We start from the raw sequence: 27,434 nt of genomic DNA, 5'->3' as shown, positions 1-27,434 counted from the left end.
AACAATATGATATGAGCATGTTAAATAATCCTGATAAAGGGCACTCGAGAAACATACTCGAAGCATAGATGATCATTTGAAACAGTTTGGTCCCCACTGGAACACTTTAAGATTAGTGATCTGGACACTGAAATAAAATTATTTACCTTAATACCCAGTTTGATTTATAGTTAGCAATACTTCGTTCTCACAATTGATCTGAACACTATCAGGCCAGGTCCTTAGAATTCCACTGAACTGAACCTATTTACATCCTACTTTCCGCCTTTTAAGCCCCATAATATACTTCTTGTATTTGTAGAAACACGAAAAGAGTAAATGTACAGCAGCAAGCACTATACGGCATCCTCGGTAGTGGAAAGATCGGATGACGATAATATTTCAATACGACGAAGGAAAGGTAGCTTACGCGACATTGGGATTATACAATACGTAACCGAAATCAAAAGTCACCGCAAATATAATTTGGCACGAAATATCCACAGAAATCACGTTTATTAATCAAAGACAATTAAAAAAGTTCAAGGTTGTTCAGTGGATTCTACGGAACTGGTCGAAATGTGTTCACAACACTTGTGACGAAATGTTGTGAAGTGTAGATCAAACTACACTTAATAAAGTAAGTAAGAATTTTATTATTTATCTTGGGATATTATTATTAAAGCGGTATTTATACCTGCTTCATCAGAAACAATTTGAGAGAATGTGCAAAGGTTAGTGATCTTCAATCTGTATCAACAAACAGGTAATCGCTATCTGTACTCAAGTATAAATTTGAAATGTTATGCGGAATTCCGAATAATATGACTCTTGGATAAAGTAGGCATCACCTTTTGCATGATCTCAAAGGATCTCAATTTTAATGTATGCCGGGAACTCTGAAACAAAGAACTTTTGTGGCTACATTTTCTTTCTATTTCTTTCTAAGACTTCTTTTTCTAGATAACAACATTAGACCAGCAATAACTTGTAACAATCAACATTTAATTGTAAATACTTACTCTGAGATCAGTAACTTCTTCCTGTTGCTTCAGAAGTTCAAAAAACGACGTGAAATAATCTGATCTGTCTATATGTCTCGGGGCAACACATAATGCATCAATATCAGCACCTTTATGATGAACACCCAATCTATATGAACCAAAAGTATATATTTTTCCACCAACTTGTTCTGCCACATTTGGTGGCATGTTTCTTTTGATACTAGCTTCTTTGATCCACTCTTTTACAAGCGAATTCAATTTGCTCAATATTTCCATCCTGAAAAATAAATAAAATCAGTTATTATCTACATACAGTGATATATTGTTAGAATTTTTATTAGCCATGTGCCCGACAATTTCCAAAAATATAGTGTATGCCACCTCTATATATACTCGCGCATTCGTAAATTTAAGGTGAGCATACGTTGGACTATAAAACTATTAGGTGAGTACACGCCCCATTACATCCCTATCTACGTATGCTGCTTGCATTAGTAATATTAAATGAAAAATTACTAAGAAAGAAGTCATTAATACATACCATATTATTGAAATGGAACAAAAAAAATGTAGTGCAATGAATTCGTTCTAACATATATATCATTAAACCATCAAATAAAAAGCAGGAAAACATACTTATCTTCAAAATATGAATTCCTCAATGAGTATAATTGCGAGGCGTGTCCGGAAAGTACGCAGTTTTAATAATAATAATAATAAAAGTTTGTTCCAAGTCAAATTTATTTTACATGAAAGAGCACACCTTAAACTATTTTTCGACATACTTTCCACCAATGTTCGAACACTTGTCATAAGGGGTACCAACTTCTCCAAACCTTCCTCAAAGAAACATCCCGCCAGTGAAGACAACCATAACTCCACAGCGTTTCTTGAGTCGTCGTCACTTTCAAAGCGTTTACCGGCGAGCTCACACTTCAGGTGCAGGAACAAGTGATAATCAGATGGTGCAGAGTCGGAGCTATACGGCGGGTGATCAAACTGCTTCCAACCGAACTGTCGGATTAACATTTGGGTGGCACCAGCAGTATAAGAACGAGCATTGTCATGGAGAGAGACAACTCTTTTACTGATCATTCCTATCCTTTTGTTTCGGATTGCACGGGTCTCATAGCATTGTTCCGCATTGATGGTTTCACCTCTGGATACGAAGTCAACCAGCAAAACACCTTTTCTGTCCCAAAACACTGTGCACATGAGTCTTGGTGCTAACATAGTCGTTTTGAACTTTTGCTTCGTGGGAGATTCTATGTGCCGCCACCTTGAATGTTGTTTCGATTCTGAGGTGATATGGCGAACCCACGTTTGGTCACCAGTCACGATTTGGTTTAAAAAGTCCTCTCTTTCCTCGCTGTAACGAGTAAGAAATGCTAAAGCACTGCAAAGTCTTGGATTTTGTGGACGTCTGTGAGCATTTCGGAACCCAGCGGGAACACAGTTTGCGATAATCTGAGCGGTTGGTAACAGTCTCATACAAAACAGTTCTCGAAACTTGAGGAAACTCATCTGAAAGCATTGTCATTGTACATCGTCTATTCTCACGAAGTTTCTCATCCACTTTTCTCACCAATCACAACAGAAGACCGCACACTTCGTGGTTCGTCGTTGATATCTGTCCGTCCTTTCGACATTAAAATGTCGACATTTGACCGACATTAAACTGCCTCATCCATTTTCGCACCATGCCATCACTCATTAAATTTTCACACTAGGTCTCTACAATTTGACAATGAATTCGGTCGGCTTAACGTTCCTTGCACTCAAAAACCATATAACAGAAAGAATCTGACAGTCGGCGGGTTCAGCAATTGATTTAAACATTGTAAACCATCACAGGACACAGTACACTCGCGACTACTCAACCGTACTGGCATCAGTGGAGGCAATGAACCAGTGAAACGAGCACGCATGCGCAGAGCGCCGACATTAGTGCTACGGTGGCGTTCAAACAAAACAGTGTGTACTTGCTGCACACTGGCAGGATGTTTCGTTGAGAACAGTTCAGACAAATTCGTCACGCGCTCTGACAAGTGTTTGAACATTGGTGGAAACTATGGGTGCTCTTAAATGTAAAAATAAATTTGGCTTGAACTTTTTTTTTCTTTCTTTTTTTTTTATTTTATATAACAAAACGGTACTTACTTTTCGGACACGCCTCTTATTATATATAATGCAAAATAACAAAAAAAATAAAACCAACACTAGAGGAAGATAACCATAAATCTGTAGATAATTAACAAGATATTAACAAGAATCCTTACCGATGATTAAGTTCTTCATCTGACTCAAATACATTATATGGTTTTAAAACCTCTTCCAATTCTTTAGTTCTTTGAATATCTATAGGTTTTGGTCCTGCAAGGGTAATAGCTGATGTCATTCCCAGGGTCTTTGATGTAGACTGCTGCTGCTGGTTTTGTTGGTTCTGGTTGGTTGACCACATCCTATTGAGAAAACAATTTAAAAATTAAAAAGAATTGTCTAGAACACAAATAACATTAGCAACAATATGCAGATTGAAGGGAAAAAAATGTTTCTGGTAGGAACTTAAAATTTGCTTTAAGGTTTAAAAACTTATGAGGACATTTGTGAGTAATATATATTTAAAAATTATAAAAATACTACTTGCATCTGGACAAACTACAGAAAGTAAATAAGATCCTTCAATTTCAATGGTCTCCTCCCTAATCGAAGTTTTCACAGAAAACACTGCAGAATTTCTTACCTGACTTTCAATATCTCTAATTCTTCGAATCATGTTAAATGCACTCCAATGTTTATCTCTAAAACCTGGTTAACTTCTTGGTAATGCGTGTAGCATTTGGAATCACCTAGAAGAAAAAAAAAAAAACACTATTAAAAGCTCTACATAAAGTCATATATGAATATTTATCTCGTGTATCCTATTGAATTTTCTGATATCCACACTGCTTTACTGTCAAAATCACCTACTAGGAAACATAGCTCTAAACAAGGACTACACCCCGAGTCTAAACGAGAGTGTTTTGTAAGGAAACATCCAATCTGGAATTTTAAAATGGACATATTATTCTTCAATATTATTATATTTACTACACAATACGTACAAATATTTCTTCAAATAATTCAACAGTGTTTTAAACCGGGCAAAGTATGCACTGCATGCTTACAAGTATACAATCGGAATGCAAACTAGAATTATATAGTATTAATCATGCTTCTGATCGGAACTTCACTGCACCACCTCACCTAGAATAAAATACGAATCAGTATTAAAAATATGGTATAAATAACAAACATAGGTAACAGTACAGAAAGAACGTTTCTACCGACAGACAAGATCAGTTTGCAGATGATAAACACAAGCAAATAATGATGTAATCGGGGAATGATCCAGGAGAAATGTTCGTTTTTTGTTGCCTTCTTTGCCCTCCAATACGATTCTAGATTATCAGTCCAATCACAAAACAATAAAACTCATACAATGAACAATGAACACAAACTCATAACAGTGGACAGGACATATAATCCAATCATTCTTATCGACTCCCACATAAAGAGACTTGTTCAAGAAATATTTCCTGAAATTGGAAAGAAAATCCAATGGTTATTAGGCTTAAATGAGACCTTCCTGAAGGACGATCCAATGCCCGTTTCCTCACTCTTCCTATAGTATCCCTACCCTCGAGTATAAATATTTACTTTCCTAATTCAAAAATAATTCCTGATTGTTCTTTATATGTCATTCTCAGTAGATACGACTTTCTATGAGTTAGTTAACTACACTGTATGTGGAACTTCTGTCTTACTAACGAAAATAAAGGTACACATTTAAAGGATCAGTATAATAAACATTAAAATTTAATTTGAATTTAGATTTGTTTTTCTATATTCTTGAAGTCCGTTTCTACTGTGAACACTGCATATATATCAAAAACCACATCTCCCATTTGACTGAAACGGACTCCGTGACACCCATCCTGTCGGGACTTCTACCACTGCTCAGTTTTCGTCCACATCAACATCGCTGATATGGAACCCGTTGACTTCTCGGTGGCATTATCGAACACAGGTTGAAATATCAAATTTTGGACGGAGACTCCCTAACGCCAAATACAACAAAGATTTAGACAAAATATCAATTTAGTCCCAGATTTAGTTCCGAATGAAGCGATTTTTCCTCTTTAATCTTTCAAATTACAGGAGGCTCCTGCCACCCTCCGTCTGCTGATTATAACTTTTCTTCTTCCTCTACCTGACGTAACTACTCGCACACGGTAACTACGTATCGTGATTATCTTGAAACACCTACAAATTATTGATTATTGCAATCATGTATATCTTAATATTATTATTAAATTTGGGATAATTGCTTTTCTGCTAAAATTTTTAACTTTCTAAAGACGTTCAATATAATTTCCTCTCACTCGCTCATTTGGGTCAGGTAACAACAAACATAACTTTCTTTTAAAACAAAAGAGTAACGTATTACTTGTTAATAAATTTTGATAGTTGAATAACGGCTACCGTCAATCCTAAGCCTCACCAACACTAAGAAAATGCTCACTCATAGCAGTTATCGCAACCGCAAATTCTTGTAAGCATTGGAATATTATAGAACTTCACAGTGTACGGAATTGAATCTACAAATTAATTATTTACATCTTATGTCGTTCTTAGTTGCTAATTTACATTATTTTGATGTTCAGATTTAATATAACTTGCCGAGGTTAATATTACCGCAGTAATCTTGTACTGAAGTTTACGAAAGTGGCATCACGCAGATTGGCTTGTTTACTTTCACACGAACAATAGCAAGTCAACAGTTGCCTACGGCTTAGATCAAGAATGACAACACGAAAGCAAATGTAGTTAATCAAAGGAAAATGAACCTAACAACAAATATCACTGTTATAAACATATTAACGGTATCAACACTGCACTAATCAACTATACGGGTGCAACAGAACAAACAACAAAAAGAAATCAATGTACCGTTATCGGTAAACCGGTACGTTACACAATTTCAATGATATTCTACCTTAACTTAGCAAATTTTCATGAAATCTGGTACAGTTCTTGGTACCGTCGGAAAATGATTTCGAAATTACAGGCCCCCAAAGTTCTCAAAATTTACCAAAACTGGCATGAATAACGTATGTTCTCGTTTCGCATTTACAACCGACCCAAAGAACCTACCTAGGACGGTGATTAAGGTGTCATTACGAAAAGCGCTTTCAAAATTTTGAACTTGATTTTCTCCGTTCACAACCGAAAAAGCCATATTTTGATTTTTTAATACATATTTTTAAAAATACTCGGACTGTTACGAATGTATTCCCAAAATTTTCTTTTGGGATCAGCATGGAATTACTTGTTTTAAGAGTTTCCATTTCCAAACATGTAGTTGAAAATCGCGCTAATTTGCGTTTTTGTAAAAGGACGGAAATAAAGATTCTTTTGCTTCCAGAAATTGCAACAAGTACGCAAGTACTTGATGAACACGGTGGATTACTTCACTGTGAAGCCTTATACAAGTCTTTTTCGCGAGAACAGAACACAAACTGGTGATTCACGTAGATACATGAGGTCATGAGGTTGGTACCACAGTCAAGAGATTGGCAGAGGTTGCGGGCAGATTGCAGCAATCATATGAAAATACATTTCTTCACCCCGACAGCTTTCCGACTAGGTAGCGGTAGACATTACTGGAATGTATTTTACATTTGTTAATCAAGAAGAGTCCACCAAGTTAGCAACATTTATATACGATCGTTTAAACGAAGTACAAATAATTCCTAGGAGACAGAAATTTCATGCGTTCATTCCTGCAGTTTCAGATACTCCCAAATTCTTGTCAAGGTATTTTCGTATTGCCAGAGTTTATTGGCACAAATACTTACCAAATTGGATGACAAGCTGGCAATGCCAAACATACGTGGATACATAACTTATATAATAACAGGTGATGGCCGGTATATATTTCGGGAAAAAATGAGCAAGATGAAGTGTAAGTGACATTTCTCTGTGCAGCTAATCTATCTCCACAATTTGCATATTCTGGGAAGCCATGTATTCTCCGATTCGTGCAACGAATCTACCACATAAGGTGAACCCTGTAGCCCCAGTAGGCCGACTATATACAACAGAGCTAACAAAGATGAAGTCACAACTGAAAAAAGCTTACCAAGTTCACTTCAAACTAAGTTGTAAAGCAGTGTCCAGAGAAGACTCGAATTTCCAAAAATAAAACCTGACCAATATTATTTTCTTGCACCGTGGTATGTTATTAACTTGATTTTAATACATCTTTATCTCTTTCGTTTTTTATTTTATATATATATAGACAGTGTGATGATTTATCTTGATACAGTCTTGTAACATTGAAACTAATAGACAAAATGGCTGACATTTCATACCATCCAAATGTCTCCAGTTGTACATTGTTTGACATATTCTATAGGCATGTAGATTAACAGTACTGCAAACTCAATATAAAGTTAAAATATTTTCAAATGGCATTACGTCAGATTATTACATATTTCAATCTACATGTTAAATGAAAACTTACAATCTCACATTTGTTATTCAGTGTGGCAAATTAAGTACGCTACAGTACCACAAACATCCAAATTTTGGTGGTCTCTACAGCCATAATAACGCAAGTGAGAATGACGGGGTAATGTACATCTAAAGCACTTAAGATAAAATTTTGTGATCATAATCGGACGAATTTCGAGTGAAAGGAAGAAAATTGCAAGGGAATGAAAATCTGACTTTTTCTAAAGGCCTTTATGGTAAAAATAAAAATAAAAAAAAAAAAAAAAGCTTTGACAAGGATCTCATCCAACTGTACAGATTGTTCTCAATAGATGTGAAGATCAATAATGTCTTTTACAGCAGCTTGGTATCTCAAACCATCCAGAGACATGGAGAATACTGGTGAGCAACACTGCTTAAAATAATGTAATTCTGACAACTTGTTGTGATTATACCTAACAGCAATCTTTCTTATAGTGTAACAGAAGCAAAGTAAATCAAAATTTGATTTTAAAAGTTTCCACAAATACACCATTTTATCAAATTTCACCATTTCTTTCATACCTCCGGAGTGATTTGAGACATCAAATTGCTGTAAACGGTACTATGATCTTTATGCCTCTTGAAAACCATTTACGTAATTGTATGTGGCATTTACCTAAAAACATTTTCGGAATGAAGTTCTTTAAAAAAATCCTTCCAAATTTTGTTTTTATTTGTTCGAAATACGCACACAATGACCGCAGTATTGGTATTAATGTATTTTGAATGAGTATTACATCATCCGTCTCACTTGCGTTATTACAGTTGTGGAATTTCCAGAATTTGGTTCTTTTTTATGTTTGTGATAGTGCAGCGTCCTTGTTTTGCAGCAACAACGCATAACAAGTTGGTATTCTAAGTTTTTGTTCTTAGGTATAACATTAGAAAGATTTCTTAGATTTATTTCATACACTATTAGAAAGCTCTTCTCATAAGCTTTAAAATGACACCTTAAACCAACGTTCTAGGTCCTTTATGTCAGCTGCAAATGCCAATCGAACAGATGTCATGCACGTGATTTTTTTGTATATTTTGAGAACTTTGGGGGTCTATATTCCAAAGCCGGTTTACAAATAAACTTCCGCTCTCCGCCTCGTGATAAACAGTCAGAATATAAAATCTTACTGCAATCTGTAAGGATCGAACTAAAACCTTGTGTTGATTTAACATGGAATGGCGCAACAACAATCTTATCACTAGGAGGGCGGGGTGAAAAGTTCTCGGCCTGACAATGAGAGCCTGCGCATTTCAGTTCAAAAATGATTTTATTTTTCTACATAATCTCCCTTAACTTCAATACACTTGGTCCAGCGTTTCTCCAACATCAGTATTCCTTCCCGGAAGTGAGAGTCTGGAAGGTTGTGAAGATAAACATTCACGACCCTCTCAACTTCTTCAAGTTTGGGAACAGACAGAAGTCCGATGGTGCCAAATCAGGAAAATATGGGGGATGGCCAAACAAATCGTACCCCAAATCTCGCAGTTTTCCCATCGCCAACGCACCTTTGTATACAGGTGCGTTGTCCTGTTGAAGGATGGTTTTCTTCTTCTTCAAGCCAGGTCTCTTCTCGCGAATTTTGTCATCCAGCTGGTCAAAAAGATCGGAGTAATATTCGCCTGTAATTGTTCTCCCTTTTGCAAGGTAATCAATTAACAGGATCCCTTTCGCATCCCAAAACACACTGGCCATGACCTTTCCGGACGATACCATCGTCTTCGCTTTCTTCGGCGCTGCATCACCGGTTTCCACCCACTGCTTGGACTGCTGTTTCATTTCTGGCGTGTAGTGGTGAACCCATATCTCATCCATTGTCACAAATCGCCGCACAAAATCGGTCGGATCCTTTCTGAATCGGTCCAGAGATTGCTGTGAAAATCGTTTTCGCATTTGCGTTTGGTCGGCAGTCAGCAAATGCGGCACCCATCTTGCGCTGAGCTTTCACATCCCTAGTTCTTTGTGCAAGATGTTTCGCATCCGTTCCTCCGATATCCCCACACTCTCAACTATGTCACTCACCTTCACTGGCCTGTCGTCCAACACGATATCATGCACTTTTTCCATTGTTTCCGGTGTGGTTGCGGTTTTCGGCCTTCCTTTACATGGGTCACCTTCGAGGGATGTGGGACCACGTTTAAATTCAGCTGCCCACTTTTTAACGGTTGACATGAAAGGAGCAGAGTCCCCGTAAATTTTTGTCAACTTTGAAAGAATTTCCGTACGGGTTAGTCCATCCTAAACGAAAAAATTTATTACCGCACGATATTCAAGTTTATCCATTTTCACAACTAACACGCAAGACGTCTAACTGCAACAATACCTGCACACAAACTACTTGAGAGAACAAGTTAACACTTGTTATACGAACAACTGAAAAGCGCCCCCAGGTAAGAGCAATAAAATTTTGCTGATTGGAGTGCCATCTCTGGGTCAGGCCGAGAACTTTTCACCCCGTCTTCGTACATCTCTATCGCAAACACGACTATGAAAACTCAAAAAGTGAAATGAAATCTGTTTAACGTCTCACGATTATGCCTTTTACGCTGAGACGGATAATTACGGCAAGTGAATGATAATGGAAGAACTGGTGGAATGAGAATGTGGGAGCAAACGATTACTCCAAAAAACCCACGGACACGATATTGTCCACTAAAAAAACTTACTTGATCGGGGATCGAACCAGGGACTCCACGTAAAGGTAAGCGCTCTACCACTGAATCACTGTGCAACCCAAAAGAACAAAAAGCAACCCGAAACGCTTACTCCGAGTAGAACTTCCATGAGAAATGAAACAGTCACAAAGAAAGAATCGCTTTCTTTGGAACAATTTTATGAGAATGATTATTTTTTTTAACAGTGTAATTCTTATTAAAACTGTACTTACCCAAAAACCACCCTTTTATTTATTTATTTAATTGTGTAAGTTTCGGCAAATGCCATCCTCCTTTCAGAAAACTACAAAATGGTATGTAAACCCCTGCAAAAGAGGGGTATAAACACTAGTATTGACTCCTAAAACATACGGGCTATGACAAATGAAGCCTTAGTAATGTGCATATCACATAATGTGGAATACACTGCCATATTTTGACTGCACTCTTAATGTATTCTTACTTACTTAGGCACAATTTGCGCACAAAGTATGTACTCAAGTGAAATTGCAAAGAAATACAAGTAAAGTTTATGTAACAACCAGATTTGGTAAATTTATGCAGGAATTAAATGTAAGCGCTTCTATAGCAAGTTTATTATTGCAACACAATTTAAAAGCGTGCAGATTACTTTACAGGAGCTATATGAAACACGTGCGGTACAAGTAAAGCAAACGTGAGACCACAGAGATCCTGACAGAACTAGAAAGTTCGAATTTCGTTACAAAATATCAGAAAAGTAAAGACTACTTAATGGAATACATACCAATCCTGAAGGAAAACTTATTTTCACTACATTGGAGAACATTGATCAAAATGTAATTCTACAAGCAGCATAATTTCTTAAGGGAAACGCACGAGGATGATAAATTGGTCATTTAAACGTTGTGTCACATTGCCAATTTGCATTTCGGTACTTTAAGTACAAATTTAATTGGGAACTAAGATAAAGAAAACTACTTTAATCTGAACTTTCCATATGGCCACACATATATTTGTTAATTCGGTAGCATTTGTGAACATAAACGAATGCGATAGTAGTTCACTCGGGCCGTAACGGAGCTAAATGTTAACTAATCTCAAAAAGCTTGATTGTTACTGATTATATTGGATTTTAGGGTTTCCTTCTGCACCATCACTATATGAGAAGTAGACCTATAATGTAATGTGAGATCCAAATCGCTTGAGTTCTCATCAGCGGCTGAATTTGACCATATACCTACGATCGCGTTAAGTTTATTTGCGTCCTTAGTTCTCTAAGAGCTTGAGAGACAAACTGTACAAAGATCAGTAAATCAGTCTTTATGCAATGGTTCTCTTAAATTTAACTTGAACACATGGGAAAAGCTTCATATTTCCGAGTGAAAAAGACGAAGTAATGGCTAGAGACTTAATTTATGAAAAAAAAAAAAAAAAAAAAAAAAAAAAAAAAAAAAAAAAGTAAACTTCCGTAGCTGACTTTATCCTTTATTCATCAAAGCTTGGAAAAAGTGACATAGTAATGAGCTAACTATGGTCCTGAAAGACAGAAACAAGAACGGAAGTAATACCATGTCAGCAGAGTAAAGATCAAATACACGAAGTTTTCAGCAACAAATGATGAAACCGATCCTACTTACATTTTCAGCGATCTCGTTTTAATAATATAGCTAAAACACCTCAATCTCATTATTCTAAAATCCGTTTCTACATATACATATCCTAAATAACACACTAAATACATTTAAAAACATTACCGACAAGTATCAGTTAAATGAGAATAAAAACATCCACAGTGGTCTGAAGGAAATAGTATAAATGAATACCGTAAAATAAATTAAGTGCAATGACTTTTCGAGACTTCAACGTACGGTATTTCAAGACTAAAATTCTACTACAACTAGCGAAACAACACAATAAAGAAATACTCAAAATAATAACCTAAAGAACACGGGAAACCATCATAATTTCCAAGTGTTTAAGTGATCCAGGTTATAAAAACAGAAACATTATAGGCTATTGAATTTATTTTAGCACGAGCAAGTGAAGCAGTGCACGAGAAAGTAAATGTAAAATCAAAGTATTGGTACTTAAGAGAGCCAAAGGGATACAATCCTTAACCGTATCACAAGGGTACTACATGGCAATAACGGTGCAGATTGTACAGATCCACATATTTGTAAAATTTACAGAACAAATTTGTAATGAGACTTTAATAGATAAGTGTGTAAATAATCGAAGTATGTCGTATTCTTATTTGTGAGATGCGTATCTACGTAGTAATGCATTAATGAAAGTCTAACTGTTAAGCATGGATTTGCCCATAAGGTAGCTAGTCACCTCAGTATATAAAGTGAAGTATCTGAAGTCAGTGTGCTAACTTATGATGCGTAACCACAGAAGTATTCGAGAGTTAACGGATCTGAGTATCTGTGAAATTCATGTTAGTAATGTGTCCCGTTATCACGTTGTTTTGGAACACAAATGTGCAATGAAAGTGTATGGAGTTACCTATAACATCTTTTGGATTATATACCATTCGTGCCTTTTAGTGTCCACTCAGCAGAAGATGGTTAGTGTCTTTTGCACAGTAGTTCTTATCGTATAATTCCACTGAAGCCCTCCGAAAGTGAATCTGTACAGAGGAATGCAAGTACACACTCTAAAAAGGATTATGATACAGAGAATTGATCTACTTAGAAAAGGATTAAATGGCGCAGATGGTGGCCCCGAAATACAAAATTTACGGGGAAATGAACAGAATCAGATGAAAGTCAGCATGACAGTTTAATAATAAGCGAGAAAACAGAAGTGGAAACCTGGACTGTTATGAATTCGCGGAATGATGCGATATGAAGTGAGCAGGCAGTACAGCATAATATGACACTGTTTTAAAATTGCTGTTATTAACTAACGTAGAATGTGTATGCTGCTGTAATGGAGAGAAATACATAAATTTAGAGCTGATACTAGTAAGAGGTAATTTGCATCAGGGATAAATATAGTCAAATGGGGCAAAATGTTGAATGATATTCCATTTTATGAGGGCATAAATGTTGAAAGTACACGTAAGAAATCTTGTATTTCATTTATGATTAGGATTAAAGAAAAAATATCGGGATGTTACATATTAAATGTATAATAAGGTAGAAGTAGGAAATAGAAAGTATGCTCTGTACCAAGGTCCGTCGACCCTACTGTTCCTTCCCTCTTTTAAGGTCGCGTCATAACTACCCTTCTTTGAAAACGGAAGATGTAGTAAAATCGTGACGTCACCGCGGGAGCAGAAACAGCTTTCGCCCAAGGTCCTTCTCATTCACCCATGCTTGTTAGTTTGATTTTTGCAGGAAAGCGAATGATTCTTGTTTTCTTGTATTGAGAAAAATTACTTACTATAGTGTTCGTGTTAGCTTATAAGCATGTCGAATTGTACGATAAGTACTTGTCGCAATCATAATAGAAATATTAAGGGTTCCGAAGTTATTTATCAGGTATTTCCCTCGGATTCTCTGTGGAAAATTTGGCAAGAGAAATGCTGTCGGAAAGACACCTTTATAGTTAAAAACGCCAGCATCTATTCTGATCATTTTATTCCCGAAGCTTATAAACGTGATTTAAAACGTGAATTTCTAAATATTCCACTCAAGAATAAGTTTAAACCGATGTTGTGCCTTCACTGAACTTATCAGTGTCATACGGAACCGTGTTCTTGTAAATAATGAAAGAAGTAAGTGTACGAAAGCTAGGTGTTTACAGTAAAAACAAATCAGGTATTTGGGTACAGTCAGATTAAATAACTATTATGACCGGAACAAAAAATAACTCTTTATGTTCCGTTTGTTCTGTAGAGTGAGGGGCATGAACTACAAGAATAGTTTTCCTTTTTGCGTGAAGAGAACGAGAAACTAAAATTCAGTCTTAAAGTTTTACGTCACATGGTTATGCCGGCTGGTCTAAAGGATATGGTGATGATGAGAAATGAATGAAATGGTGGAATAAAGAAAGTGAGAGTAAACAGGAGAACCCCGAGAAAACCCACGCACACGGTGTTTGTCCACCACAAAGTTCACTTGGCGCGAAGGGATCGAACCAAGGACGCATGCACCAGAAGTGAACGCTTTACCATTGAGCCACCGCGGCCCAACGAAAAACTAAACTCTGTCAGTATGTACAAAGCCAAAATAATAGTCTATATTTACAAACGAAATTAAAAGAATTGGAAAGCAAATGTAATATAGAATTAATTTCAAAGACCGGTTCTAAAACATAATATTGTGATCGTTTCAATCGAGTGGTTAATAACCGGTGGTGGATATATTACGAAAAAGTTTTATACAGGGCCAAAAAATATGCTAATAAATGGTAAGAAAAAACTAAGATGGACTGATTAAGATATTAGAGTGTGAAGAAATTTTCAGTGCTTATATTTGATGAAATGAATGTTAATGGGCGCGTGTCCTATGACGAACAGGTTTACTTAATTTTTGAATAACACAGAACTGTCCAGGTGGCAATGATTCGAGGCTTGATAGATGTGTGGAAACAGTCAATGTATGAAGATTCCGATAAGACTATGAGTAAAAACTTAAACTTCGAAACCATACCGAAAGTTGAAGTCTTAGGATTAAACATAGTTGCAATTCTTTCCAAGTTGAATGGTGGCAATGTAAGGCTATGTTGTGGTCTCATTTTACCTTCTTCCCGGTGGATGGAAGCAACAAAAAATAAGATGTATTTTGAAAATTTTACAAAAAAAAAAAAAAAAAAAAAAAAAAAAAAAAATCCAAAACAAAAGAATGTGATTGGCCGGCCATTTGATGTCCTAAGAAAGACACTTCTATGTTGAAACTATTCGACAAGGCTAGGACATTCTTCAGAATTCGGTTTTTAAATAGAAAAACACGGGAACTTCGGAAGAAGGATGCGTTTAAGATAGTAGATGCAAAGCTATTCTTCAAGTGCTGCACAATCCTAAAGCAAGTATGTATTGTAACTGTTTGTAGTTTATTTTTATCGCATTTTAAAATTTGTTTTCCTTTGCAAATCGCTATGGCGGAACGTTGGCTTAGCCTACGATATTTGTCCCTGCTTCACCGCGGTGACGTCACACTACAGCTGGAGAAAGCGGCTACGCAGAAACAGCTAGTTATGAAGGGACCTGTAAAAGCGCGGAACAGTAGGGTCGACGGACCTTGGCTCTGTACCACATAATACACAATAAGAAAGACATGATGAAAGGAAGTGCTATATGAAGGCAGCGTGCAATTGTTTTATGCCGTATGAAGTGTTTTTCCACGATCTACAATTCGCGTATATCCACCGTCGCTGACACCTGCTCTCTACGGACGCACCCCCTTGCTGCGCTCCTGCCCTGAATCGGTTAGATAGCATTCGTTTATTAGTGGCCATCTAGCACAAGGTGGTTTGTGCTCAATGCACTGCAGTTCTGATGGCATACATCCACATACTGTATGTCAAGTCAATCTGTACCTATTAATGGAGCTCCTCATTTAAGAAACACTTTGTAAGGCAGTAAGAGTATATATGATGCTGAAAGAAATTCATTTTTCACGAACGTATGTAGGCCCTATTCGCCCATTGAATAGTTAGCACTCACGAAAGAAGTATTTTCATATGCATTACCAACATTTATATACGTAATACTTTGCAATATTTTGAGTAGTTTGCAACACTTAACAGTTCGAGGGTACTAATTCTGCGCAGAAACACTATTTGGATGCATACGGATGTAGGAAATAGCAATGGAAGAATGAAATAAATATTTGATTAACAGTGAATATGGAAGGCCTGAAATGAAACAGGGGAAACTGTAATTTAGGTATAATAAAGTAAGTACAGAGAAATGGTAATGGAACGTTGAGAACAGGTTCATATGGGTCTTATCCGGGACCGCCATCTCCGGCAGTTTAGCCAAAGAAATTTAAATATAACGAATTTATGAAATTCTATAACTCTTATTTATAACTACAAACTTCACACATAAAAGTCACGGAACTACTTTTATTGCGTTTCGTCAAATCTATGGCACCTACAGGCATTGCTCGAGCTGACAGTTCTGCCAAATTTTGACTTTCAGGTCACGTTAGAGCCTTGTATTTTCTTTAACAAAGCAGGCACTGAAGCAAGAGCTTCATTACTACCTGCAGTTTCACTTCAGGGCGGCTCAACTTGTGCTAGGTGCAAAGCACGAATGGTATCTCCCTGAGCCAGGGCAGGAGCGCAGAAGGGGGAGCGATCGTAGGGTTGCAAACTCTGAGAAATTAAATTACCGCCAACCGCTCATAATCCTCAAAACTATAGAATAACTGTACTATTTAAATCTTTGAACAACCAGTTGGCTACCCTACCAGCCCGGTATCGACGGAGTGCGTCCGTAGGGAGCAGGCGCGTCAGAGACGGAGGTATACGCATAAAAGAGAATGGTGGAAGAGCACACTTACACATACAATACTTTTACGATCACTCAAAATTCATCTCAATATGCTGTTCACTGACAGTAATTACTTATATCCACACTCTCATTCCTTCACAAAATAATGTTTCACATCGTATTTTACGTATCACTTTTCTATTTGGTAGAATCGTCTGTTCGAGCAAACACCAACTATGGAAGTAGTCCAATAAATTTAAGTTAATTTCAATTATTATTTAATTACGTGTCACTATTTTACCCTGCACTCGCACAAGCAAGTGTAGTTAAAATTAGCATAGTCAGTTTCCGATATTAGTGAATTATTTCTATCGTGTCGAATGCTTTCTACGAAAAGCTATATTCATTCATAAAAATATACTGTTTCTATAAATTATTCACTTAAGCAGCAATACTGAAGCAGAACACTTTCTGCAGCTTAATTTCGATTTCGTAACACGCACACGAATCACCAAACAATGAAAGCCTTCAACAGGTACACAAACTACGTTATTAGCTTGCCAATAATACGATTCTTTTCTTACACACAGTTATTACACCTAATTGTGAACTAGCTTAATCATTAAAATACAATCACTATTATGAATTATACACTAACTTTTTGAATTCTACTCAACAAATTATCATCACACTAATAGATGAACAATCACGCAACGCTACGCTACCTGCATCTGTCATCTTCACACTGCTTTCACAGTCCGAAAAACTTCTTTCCCACCAACATCATATGGTTACCTCACAGTACAAATATTTTACTAACCTTACCATTATCCCTCGACAGTATAACAAATCATTAATAACAACGTACAAACAGAGGTACACTGCACACAACGCAATAACACAATATGGCGTTCATTTATTTGTTGTTACGTTCAAAGACTTTCAACAGGAAGTTGACGCTTGCAGCAGCGCTGAAGTCGCAAAAGTCAAGTACTATTACACGTACAATGTGGCTGAGTGTCAATACACTGTCTCTTTTGCTTATTTAAGGACAGTATAAAGGAAAGAACTCCAACTTAAATGAACTAGGAACTACAATTATATTGTGTTTTTCTTTTTTCTTAAATCGCATATATAAAATATGTTCTTAAATTGTCACAATATGCTTAATTAAGATAACGAAGTTCGGAAGATAGAAGGAAGTGATTCTAGATTACGGATAGCACTCTCAAGGGAAGATGCCAGTAAATCCTGATACTGTGAGACATCTCCGAGATACTCCCTCAGTTCCAATTATAGGGTGAAAGATCGTGAAAATTAAGAAGTTATATTGATATATTTAACAATAATATAAACTAAGAGATTAGAGATGAGTAAGAGGTATTTTAGAATGTTCACTTCTTCATAAAGACTTCAACAATCACAGTGAGCGAGAGACGCGTCTTTGATTCCGGTAGAAGCTTATGTGGTTTGAATCCCGTTTAACTGAAGCTCAACGTTTTATATAACTCCGGTATTAGTATGAAAGGATGTAGCCTAAAACCAAAGGAATTAGATAATGCTTTTCTTCTCAGGATCCTTTTATTGGTTTACTTCGCACACGTCTATGCTAACTAGAGATCTGAAATGTTCTACAGACACTTAAACCCAAAGTATGCATATGCAAAAGTAGCACAGTCTTCCTTAAATAAAACGAATACATTGTGTGAATGTGTGTAATCTAGCTGTGATGTAGAATAGTGTATAGACCAGACAACTGTAAGTGTACATCTCTTGATGACAATGCACACTTTTTGCAGTAGTATATTGAAAACAGTGAGTTTTAAATTTAATAGTTTGGCGTACAGTTTGCACTTTTTGGCCTATATAGTGACATGAAGGAGGAACAAAATGCCCACTTCCCTGTAACAGCCATGCTAAACAAACATGTTTTGGATTTTGTTCGACTTCGCAGCGTGGGTGGGCTATATGATCATCTATCATTAACAGAGTTTAAAAATAGGGTAGACGCAGGGTGTGAATTATTGCGAAATGGAGAGAATTTTCTTCCTCAATCACATTTTTATTTCCATTAAATAAGCTTGTGAGCTACGATACCGTTCTTAAATTCTACTATGAGCTACCACCGAAAAGACCTAACAACTTTTAAAAAAAACTTACATTTGTTTATTGCCTATAAACTTACATTTCAAGGTTAGCCGACCGATAAGGATGCGCACGAGACGAGACGAGATAGAATTTTCCTGACAAAATTCGAGTCGAGACAGCTCTTTCAATAGAGAATTATACATTTTTCGTGTGGAGACATCACTTTTTTTTTAGCACGTTTTCGAGACAAGAAAGCCTCAAATCTTGTCTCGTGCGCATCTTTACCAACCGGAGCATTAACGCTATCTACCGAAAATGTAGCTCGCGATTGACGGTTTGGCGATCACGGCCTTAAAGAAACGAACTGAAGCATTCCTGCCGGGGATGCTTGTTTCCCCATCTAAATCATGTTTAGTGATTAAAAGTTTGAGTATATTACAAGTTTCACTGATTTTATCCTATTGTGTACTAGTATATATACAGTGTAAGACGCTATAAATCCTATATTCAAACTGAAGTATGGACAAGGTATTATAACCGATATTTAATTTAGTTATAACCATCACTAGGTTATATAAGTAATTTTTGTGGACGCTCTGTATATTTTGGAAAAACAGAAATCATTCTTGAATTTATACTTTATTTTTGCGACGCAAATAATTTATTTTCTTCGGTGGGAACTGCTAATAATTCAATTTCTTTCCCACGAATTAGAACAAAAGAGTCTTTCATCGTTCACCCATACATATATGTGGAACGTTTTTTCACGGTGAGAGAATTTTAGTGAGCAACAAAGACCACATTCATTATTTGAACTATATGTATGAAAATTGTATTTCTACTACTTCTACTACTTGGATCCTCAGTGTTTCTTCTTTACTCACTAATATGCAAAGACTACATTATATAGTTATTTGGAGCTAAACTAAGTGCTTTCTTGAATTATTTATGGAAATACTGGCAAGCCAGAGTAGACTGCCAGGTGTTTGAACGACTGACCGGCACCAACCATATCACTCAGTCCGTTTTTATCTCCACGTTCTCACGTCAAACTATTCCCCTCTCCTTATACATTGTGGCAAGTGAACTGTGAATTAACGCAAATCCTTTCAAAATCGAATTTGCATATCCACACAGGTGGCTTAATCTGATTACATTTTAAAATGAACTGCTAACATTGATCAGTCGGTCAACTCAGTCCATACCTAGAACACCCCAAATCCAGAAGTTTTTTTTTTTCGGGGGTCGTTATAGTCAACATGTTCGTAAATTTCTCCATAGAATTAAGTAAAGGGGCACATGTCTAGAGTAGTAATTGCCCCACTTGGCCTAACTCTCGATTATCCAATTTTGGGTCCCCATGGACCATAGTGAATGAATCAGGGATGCTTTGGCCCGGGATTACGTCACCTATTGAAATTTTGCTTATGCTTATTCAGGGGCCATGCACGATGGTACGAATGAGTCAGAGGTACCTTGGCCCTGCTATGACGTCATTGAATTGGGAGTATTGGATCAGTGGTCATGATGATTCTTTAAAATTACTAAAAATATGGTCTTGATGATTCATTACGTTATGAAATAGTACAGGTTTACGAATGCTTTCGTTCCCTTTTATGGCATAAAATTTGGAGATTGTTATATCTTTGATGAGATGGACTAACACTTGTGCAAATGAAATCTTTAGTTTTACGTCCCACGATTATGCCGGTTAGGCTAAAGGCCCATACAGCAGAGGTGAACGCTCTACCACTGAGCCACCGCACCTTTACTGGTATGAATGAATTAGAGGTAGTTGGTTCGAGCTAATATGTTCGTTTGACGTCACTGAACTGGGATTTTTTAGCTCGGAGCTTATGATGGCTTGTTTTGTTCCCTTTTATGGGTATAAAATTACCAAAACAAGGTTTGATCTCTTTCTTGATGACCTATTACATTATGAATTAGTAGACCCCAGTAATAGTATAAATTAGTATTAATATGAAACTCGAAAACTTTGGAGTTCCTCCGTGGCTAACCGGTTAGCGTATGCGTCTTTAACGTGGGAGACCAGGGTTCGATTCCCGGAAGAAGCTCATGCGGTTCGGATTGTTATCCCTTTGATGAGATGGACTAACACTGGTTCTTTAGTTTTACGCCCCACGATTATGCCGATTATGCTAAAGGAGACGGTGACGATGAGAAAGGAATGAAAGTGTGGGAGAAAAATGGAGCATAATGTTGTCCACCACAAAACTATTTTCTCGGGGGTTTGAACCAGGACCCCATACAGAAGAGGTGAACGCTTTACCACTGAGCCACCACGTCCCTTACTGGTGCGAATGAAGTAGAGGTATTTGGTTTGAGCTAATGTGTTTGTTTGACGTCGGGCTGAACCTATTTCACTTTTGGGACTCACATGGACCATAGCGAATGAGTTAGAGATGTTTTGGTTCGGGATTGCATTACCTATTGAAATTTTGCTTATGTTTACTCAGGGGCAGGGGTCACTCAGGACACATAAGATCACCTTGATTTACATCAGGAGTTGGGGGGGGCGGGAGGGGAGTATCGGACCTCGTTCCCTTTGATGATTATTGATTTTGGAGCCTTATTACGTTATATGGAGGAGTATTTAAAATTATTTCCTTAAATTTGATAAGTACTTTGTGATCCACTTTGTTCCGTTTCAGGGGTGAACATGGATACCTTGCAACCGTTCCGAGTTCGATTCTTGGTGCTAGTTTAGGAAATGTTGAATTTAACGTCCCCAGCGAAAACGATGGTGATGAGAAATGATAGGACGAAACAGGGGAAAACATGTTCCCTTTTAGGGGTACAAAATTGCCAAAATATAAACGTAAGCAATACGTTGTACCACGTGTTTGGTCTTTTGGCCCAATTTATCCTTTTGGATGAGGTCCTATTACCTTATATAGTTATATGGGCGTATACAGGGGTTCATTATCTTTCATAAGATATGGGTATATTTGTGCACCCCTTTAAAATTTGGGTGGAGTACTTTGGCCCACACCCTTCAATTTTGGAAATTGCCCAATTTAAACATTTGGTATAATAGTATAGGGCTCTAATATATATTATTATAAATTTGGGTGGTCCACCTCGTTCCTTTTAGGGACACAAAATTACCAAATTTTACTGCAACCACGTGTTTGGTAATTTGGCTCATTTTATCACCTTGGATGAGGTCCTATTACCTTATATAGTTATATGGACGTATACAGATGTACATTTCCTATTATAAGACATAGGTACATTTGTGCACCCCTTTAAAATTTGGGAGGAGTACCATAGCCCACCCGTTAAATTTTGAAAATTTTCCAGTTTAAGCATTCGGTATTATACTACTGGACTCTAATATGTATCATGATAAATTTGGGTGGTTCACTTCGTTCCGTTTTAGGGGTACAAAATTGCCAAAATATAAACATAAGCAATATGATGTACCACGTGTTTGGTTTTTCGATCCAATTTATCCTCTTGGATGAGGACCTATTACCTTATATGGTTATATGGTCATGTATAGGGGTCTATTCCCTATCATAAGACATAGGTACATTTGTGCATCCCTTGAAATTTTTGGGAATGGTACCTTGGCCCACCCCTTAAATTTTAGAAATTGCCCAACCACGTGTTTGGTCTTTTGGCCTAATTTATTCTCTTGGATGATGTCCTATTACATTATATGGTTATATGGTTATATATAAGGATCTATGCCCTATCATAAGACATAGGTACATTTGTGCACCCCTTTAAAAATTTGGGAGGGGTACCCTGGCCCCACCCCTTAAATTTTGGAAATCGCCCAATTTAAACATTTGGTATAATAGTATAGAACCCTAATATAGATCACTATAATACCCCTATGCACTCCTCTTAAGCTTTTTCATAAGAGAGAACCACGATACTTTAAGGTTACCTTCTTGGTCTTGGTGTTAGTTCGTGTAATTTATATCTTAAATAACATTGACAGTTTAGTTAAAATCATCTCAAAATATTTTAGCCAAAATTTTTCAGTGAGTGCAAAGAGGGAATTGTTTCACGGTTAACCGCCAAACGTTATCCGGTTTTTAACTATTCGATTAAAAATTTATCGGTTTTTAACTATTCGATTAACAAATAAACGGTTTTAACTATTCGATTAAATTTTGAGTCCACTAATTTCCAGTTATTACAAAAGTTCAAGTGAAAATTTGAAACTAACTTTTTTCGAACTCAAATTTTTCAAATCAAAAATATTCAAACTGAAATTTTCGAATTAAAAACATCAAACTAATCTTTTCGAACAAAAAAGTTGAAATCAATATTTTCGAATTCAAATTTTCAAACAAAAGAAATCAAACTGAAATTTTCGAATTATAAACATCGAACTAAAATTTGAAATAAAACTTTTCGAATTCAACTTTTTAAACCAAACAATTTCACACTGAAATATTTTAAACTAGAAATTCTAAACTAAAATTTTCGAATCAAAACATTTCAAACCAATTTTAGAACTAGAAAGTTGAAACTAAAATTTTCGAACAAAAAAAATTGAAATAAAACTTTTCGAATTCAATTTTTTTCAAACCACACAATTTCACACTGAAATTTTTGAACTAGAAATTTTAAATTAAAATTTTCGAAAAATGAAATCAAAATTTTCGAACCAAAACATTTCAGTCCAAATTTTTGAACTAGAAAGTTGAAACTAAAATTTTCGAATTCAAATTTTTGAAACCAATCAGTTTCACACTAAAATTTTTGAACTAGAAATTTTAAGCTAAAATTTTTTCGAAAAAAATGGAATCAAAATTTTCGAACCAAAACATTTCAATCCAAATTTTAGAACTAGAAAGTGGAAACTAAAATTTTCGAATTAAAAGTTTCAACCTGTTTTCGAACTAAAAAAATGTTTATAACGAAATTTTCAAATCAAATTTTTGGACCTAAAATTTCAAACCAAAATTGTCGAACTGAAAGTTAAAGTTTCGAACAAAAGAAATAATTCGAAATTTTCAAACAAACTTCTTGAAAATATTTAACCATAGCCGTTTACTGATTTTAAAATTTTAATTGTCTTGAAGAAATATTTGGGACAGTTTTGAGAGATGAACCGTTTGGTAAGCCATAGCCAGACCGAGACATTGATATTGCTTGAAATGAACTTTAATCAAGCTTTATTTCATCAGACAGTACTAACTTACGATCCGTTTTAGTGCATTTTTTTGTTTCAGATCAACGGCCATCCATAATTGGACTTTTTTTTTCGTATCATCATGAAAGCACGCCAAGCTTCTTCTGGTTATAGCCGCTACGCTACGTAAAAAGCTGAATCCCTACCACAGAACAACCATAAACGCATATTTCAAGACCTTGAATCAAACCTGGGACCATTTTAAGAAAAGGTTACTTACCACAGCGATTCCCATCTGATGAGATCAATCGACCCAGCCAATCTCTTGAAACAATATTATACTGTAAACTAATCAACTTTCAATTTAAAGAAATCTTGATTTTGCATTTGAAATCACTCAGTTTTGTCACCGGTAAAGAATGCAGCATTTGCAGATTTGTTTTGCGACATCTTTCAAAGCTCAGTTTGCTTCGTGTTCTGCAATAGGATTTCTTGAAAACGTTTTTGTGATGTTCTCAGTTTGATTTCTTCCCTGACATACGATACCAGTGTTGTGCCGTTCTACTATTAAGGATCGCTGTTTCACAACAGTGCGTAAACTTCATTCGTCAGTCTTTCCATGAAACGTTATCGTACAGCTGATGCTGACACTTGCAGAAATCATCTTAACCGACCTTGCCACAGGAAGTCGCATTTGTTTTCATTACGAAATCCAACCATTCAACCTATCTTGAGTTGTACTTTGTTATTACAGGAGAGGGAGAGAGGGAGAGAGGGAGAGGGAGAGAGGGAGAGAGGGAGAGGGAGAGAGAGAACGGTAGATGTTTAATGTCAACCTGTTGAACATCTTAGCATTTTGTTTTGTTTTGTTCTAAGGAGTACCAAGCATGATTGATTTTAAGGTTTCTTGATCTCATCAGATGGGAATCGCTGTGGTAAGTAACCTTTTCTTAAAATGGTCCCAGGTTTGATTCAAGGTCTTGAAATATGCGTTTATGGTTGTTCTGTGGTAGGGATTCAGGTTTTTACGTAGCGTAGCGGCTATAACCAGAAGAAGCTTGGCGTGCTTTCATGATGATACGAAAAAAAAAGTCCAATTATGGATGGCCGTTGATCTGAAACAAAAAAATGCACTAAAACGGATCGTAAGTTAGTACTGTCTGATGAAATAAAGCTTGATTAAAGTTCATTTCAAGCAATATCAATGTCTCGGTCTGGCTATGGCTTACCAAACGGTTCATCTCTCAAAACTGTCCCAAATATTTCTTCAAGACAATTAAAATTTTAAAATCAGTAAACGGCTATGGTTAAATATTTTCAAGAAGTTTGTTTGAAAATTTCGAATTATTTCTTTTGTTCGAAACTTTAACTTTCAGTTCGACAATTTTGGTTTGAAATTTTAGGTCCAAAAATTTGATTTGAAAATTTCGTTATAAACATTTTTTTAGTTCGAAAACAGGTTGAAACTTTTAATTCGAAAATTTTAGTTTCCACTTTCTAGTTCTAAAATTTGGATTGAAATGTTTTGGTTCGAAAATTTTGATTCCATTTTTTTCGAAAAAATTTTAGCTTAAAATTTCTAGTTCAAAAATTTTAGTGTGAAACTGATTGGTTTCAAAAATTTGAATTCGAAAATTTTAGTTTCAACTTTCTAGTTCAAAAATTTGGACTGAAATGTTTTGGTTCGAAAATTTTGATTTCATTTTTCGAAAATTTTAATTTAAAATTTCTAGTTCAAAAATTTCAGTGTGAAATTGTGTGGTTTGAAAAAAATTGAATTCGAAAAGTTTTATTTCAATTTTTTTTGTTCGAAAATTTTAGTTTCAACTTTCTAGTTCTAAAATTGGTTTGAAATGTTTTGATTCGAAAATTTTAGTTTAGAATTTCTAGTTTAAAATATTTCAGTGTGAAATTGTTTGGTTTAAAAAGTTGAATTCGAAAAGTTTTATTTCAAATTTTAGTTCGATGTTTATAATTCGAAAATTTCAGTTTGATTTCTTTTGTTTGAAAATTTGAATTCGAAAATATTGATTTCAACTTTTTTGTTCGAAAAGATTAGTTTGATGTTTTTAATTCGAAAATTTCAGTTTGAATATTTTTGATTTGAAAAATTTGAGTTCGAAAAAATTTAGTTTCAAATTTTCACTTGAACTTTTGTAATAACTGGAAATTAGTGGACTCAAAATTTAATCGAATAGTTAAAACCGTTTATTTGTTAATCGAATAGTTAAAAACCGATAAATTTTTAATCGAATAGTTAAAAACCGGATAACGTTTGGCGGTTAACCGTGAAACAATTCCCTCTTTGCACTCACTGAAAAATTTTGGCTAAAATATTTTGAGATGATTTTAACTAAACTGTCAATGTTATTTAAGATATAAATTACACGAACTAACACCAAGACCAAGAAGGTAACCTTAAAGTATCGTGGTTCTCTCTTATGAAAAAGCTTAAGAGGAGTGCATAGGGGTATTATAGTGATCTATATTAGGGTTCTATACTATTATACCAAATGTTTAAATTGGGCGATTTCCAAAATTTAAGGGGTGGGGCCAGGGTACCCCTCCCAAATTTTTAAAGGGGTGCACAAATGTACCTATGTCTTATGATAGGGCATAGATCCTTATATATAACCATATAACCATATAATGTAATAGGACATCATCCAAGAGAATAAATTAGGCCAAAAGACCAAACACGTGGTTGGGCAATTTCTAAAATTTAAGGGGTGGGCCAAGGTACCATTCCCAAAAATTTCAAGGGATGCACAAATGTACCTATGTCTTATGATAGGGAATAGACCCCTATACATGACCATATAACCATATAAGGTAATAGGTCCTCATCCAAGAGGATAAATTGGATCGAAAAACCAAACACGTGGTACATTGCTTATGTTTATATTTTGGCAATTTTGTACCCCTAAAACGGAACGAAGTGAACCACCCAAATTTATCATGATACATATTAGAGTCCAGTAGTATAATACCGAATGCTTAAACTGGAAAATTTTCAAAATTTAAGGGGTGGGCTATGGTACACCTCCCAAATTTTAAAGGGGTGCACAAATGTACCTATGTCTTATAATAGGAAATGTACATCTGTATACGTCCATATAACTATATAAGGTAATAGGACCTCATCCAAGGTGATAAAATGAGCCAAAATACCAAACACGTGGTTGCAGTAAAATTTGGTAATTTTGTGTCCCTAAAAGGAACGAGGTGGACCACCCAAATTTATAATAATATATATTAGAGCCCTATACTATTATACCAAATGTTTAAATTGGGCAATTTCCAAAATTGAAGGGTGTGGGCCAAAGTACTCCACCCAAATTTTAAAGGGGTGCACAAATATACCCATATCTTATGAAAGATAATGAACCCCTGTATACGCCCATATAACTATATAAGGTAATAGGACCTCATCCAAAAGGATAAATTGGGCCAAAAGACCAAACACGTGGTACAACGTATTGCTTACGTTTATATTTTGGCAATTTTGTACCCCTAAAAGGGAACATGTTTTCCCCTGTTTCGTCCTATCATTTCTCATCACCATCGTTTTCGCTGGGGACGTTAAATTCAACATTTCCTAAACTAGCACCAAGAATCGAACTCGGAACGCTTGCAAGGTATCCATGTT

General features: G+C 35.9%; 2 protein-coding genes across 3 annotated transcripts in view; both read right to left on the bottom strand.

Annotated features, from left to right (window-relative positions):
* Positions 1–17,554, bottom strand: part of hrg (poly(A) polymerase hiiragi) — a 92,777-nt gene extending 75,223 nt beyond the window's left edge. The window contains exons 1-4 of one of the 2 annotated variants that reach the window (XM_081725550.1): positions 17,402–17,554; positions 3,727–3,832; positions 3,263–3,445; positions 1,002–1,260 (exon numbers count right to left, since the gene is read on the bottom strand). In XM_081725550.1, coding sequence (XP_081581676.1) covers positions 1,002–1,260; positions 3,263–3,444 — 441 coding nt within the window. In that variant the 5' untranslated portion in view covers position 3,445; positions 3,727–3,832; positions 17,402–17,554. Of the gene's footprint in view, positions 1–1,001; positions 1,261–3,262; positions 3,446–3,726; positions 3,833–17,306 lie in introns of both variants that reach the window. The other variant, XM_081725549.1, reaches the window with a different exon arrangement.
* Positions 8,938–9,336, bottom strand: LOC145661100 (histone-lysine N-methyltransferase SETMAR-like). Its single transcript, XM_081726543.1, has one exon. It carries the CDS (start codon positions 9,334–9,336, stop codon positions 8,938–8,940), a length of 399 nt encoding a protein of 132 aa, XP_081582669.1.
* Positions 17,555–27,434: the final 9,880 nt, after the last annotated feature.

The sequence above is a fragment of the Thermobia domestica genome, chromosome 9 (genome assembly GCF_964235325.1).
Source record: "Thermobia domestica chromosome 9, izTheDome1.hap1.1, whole genome shotgun sequence".
NCBI lineage: Eukaryota > Metazoa > Arthropoda > Insecta > Zygentoma > Lepismatidae > Thermobia > Thermobia domestica.
This window is presented reverse-complemented; position numbering and strand designations above follow the sequence as displayed.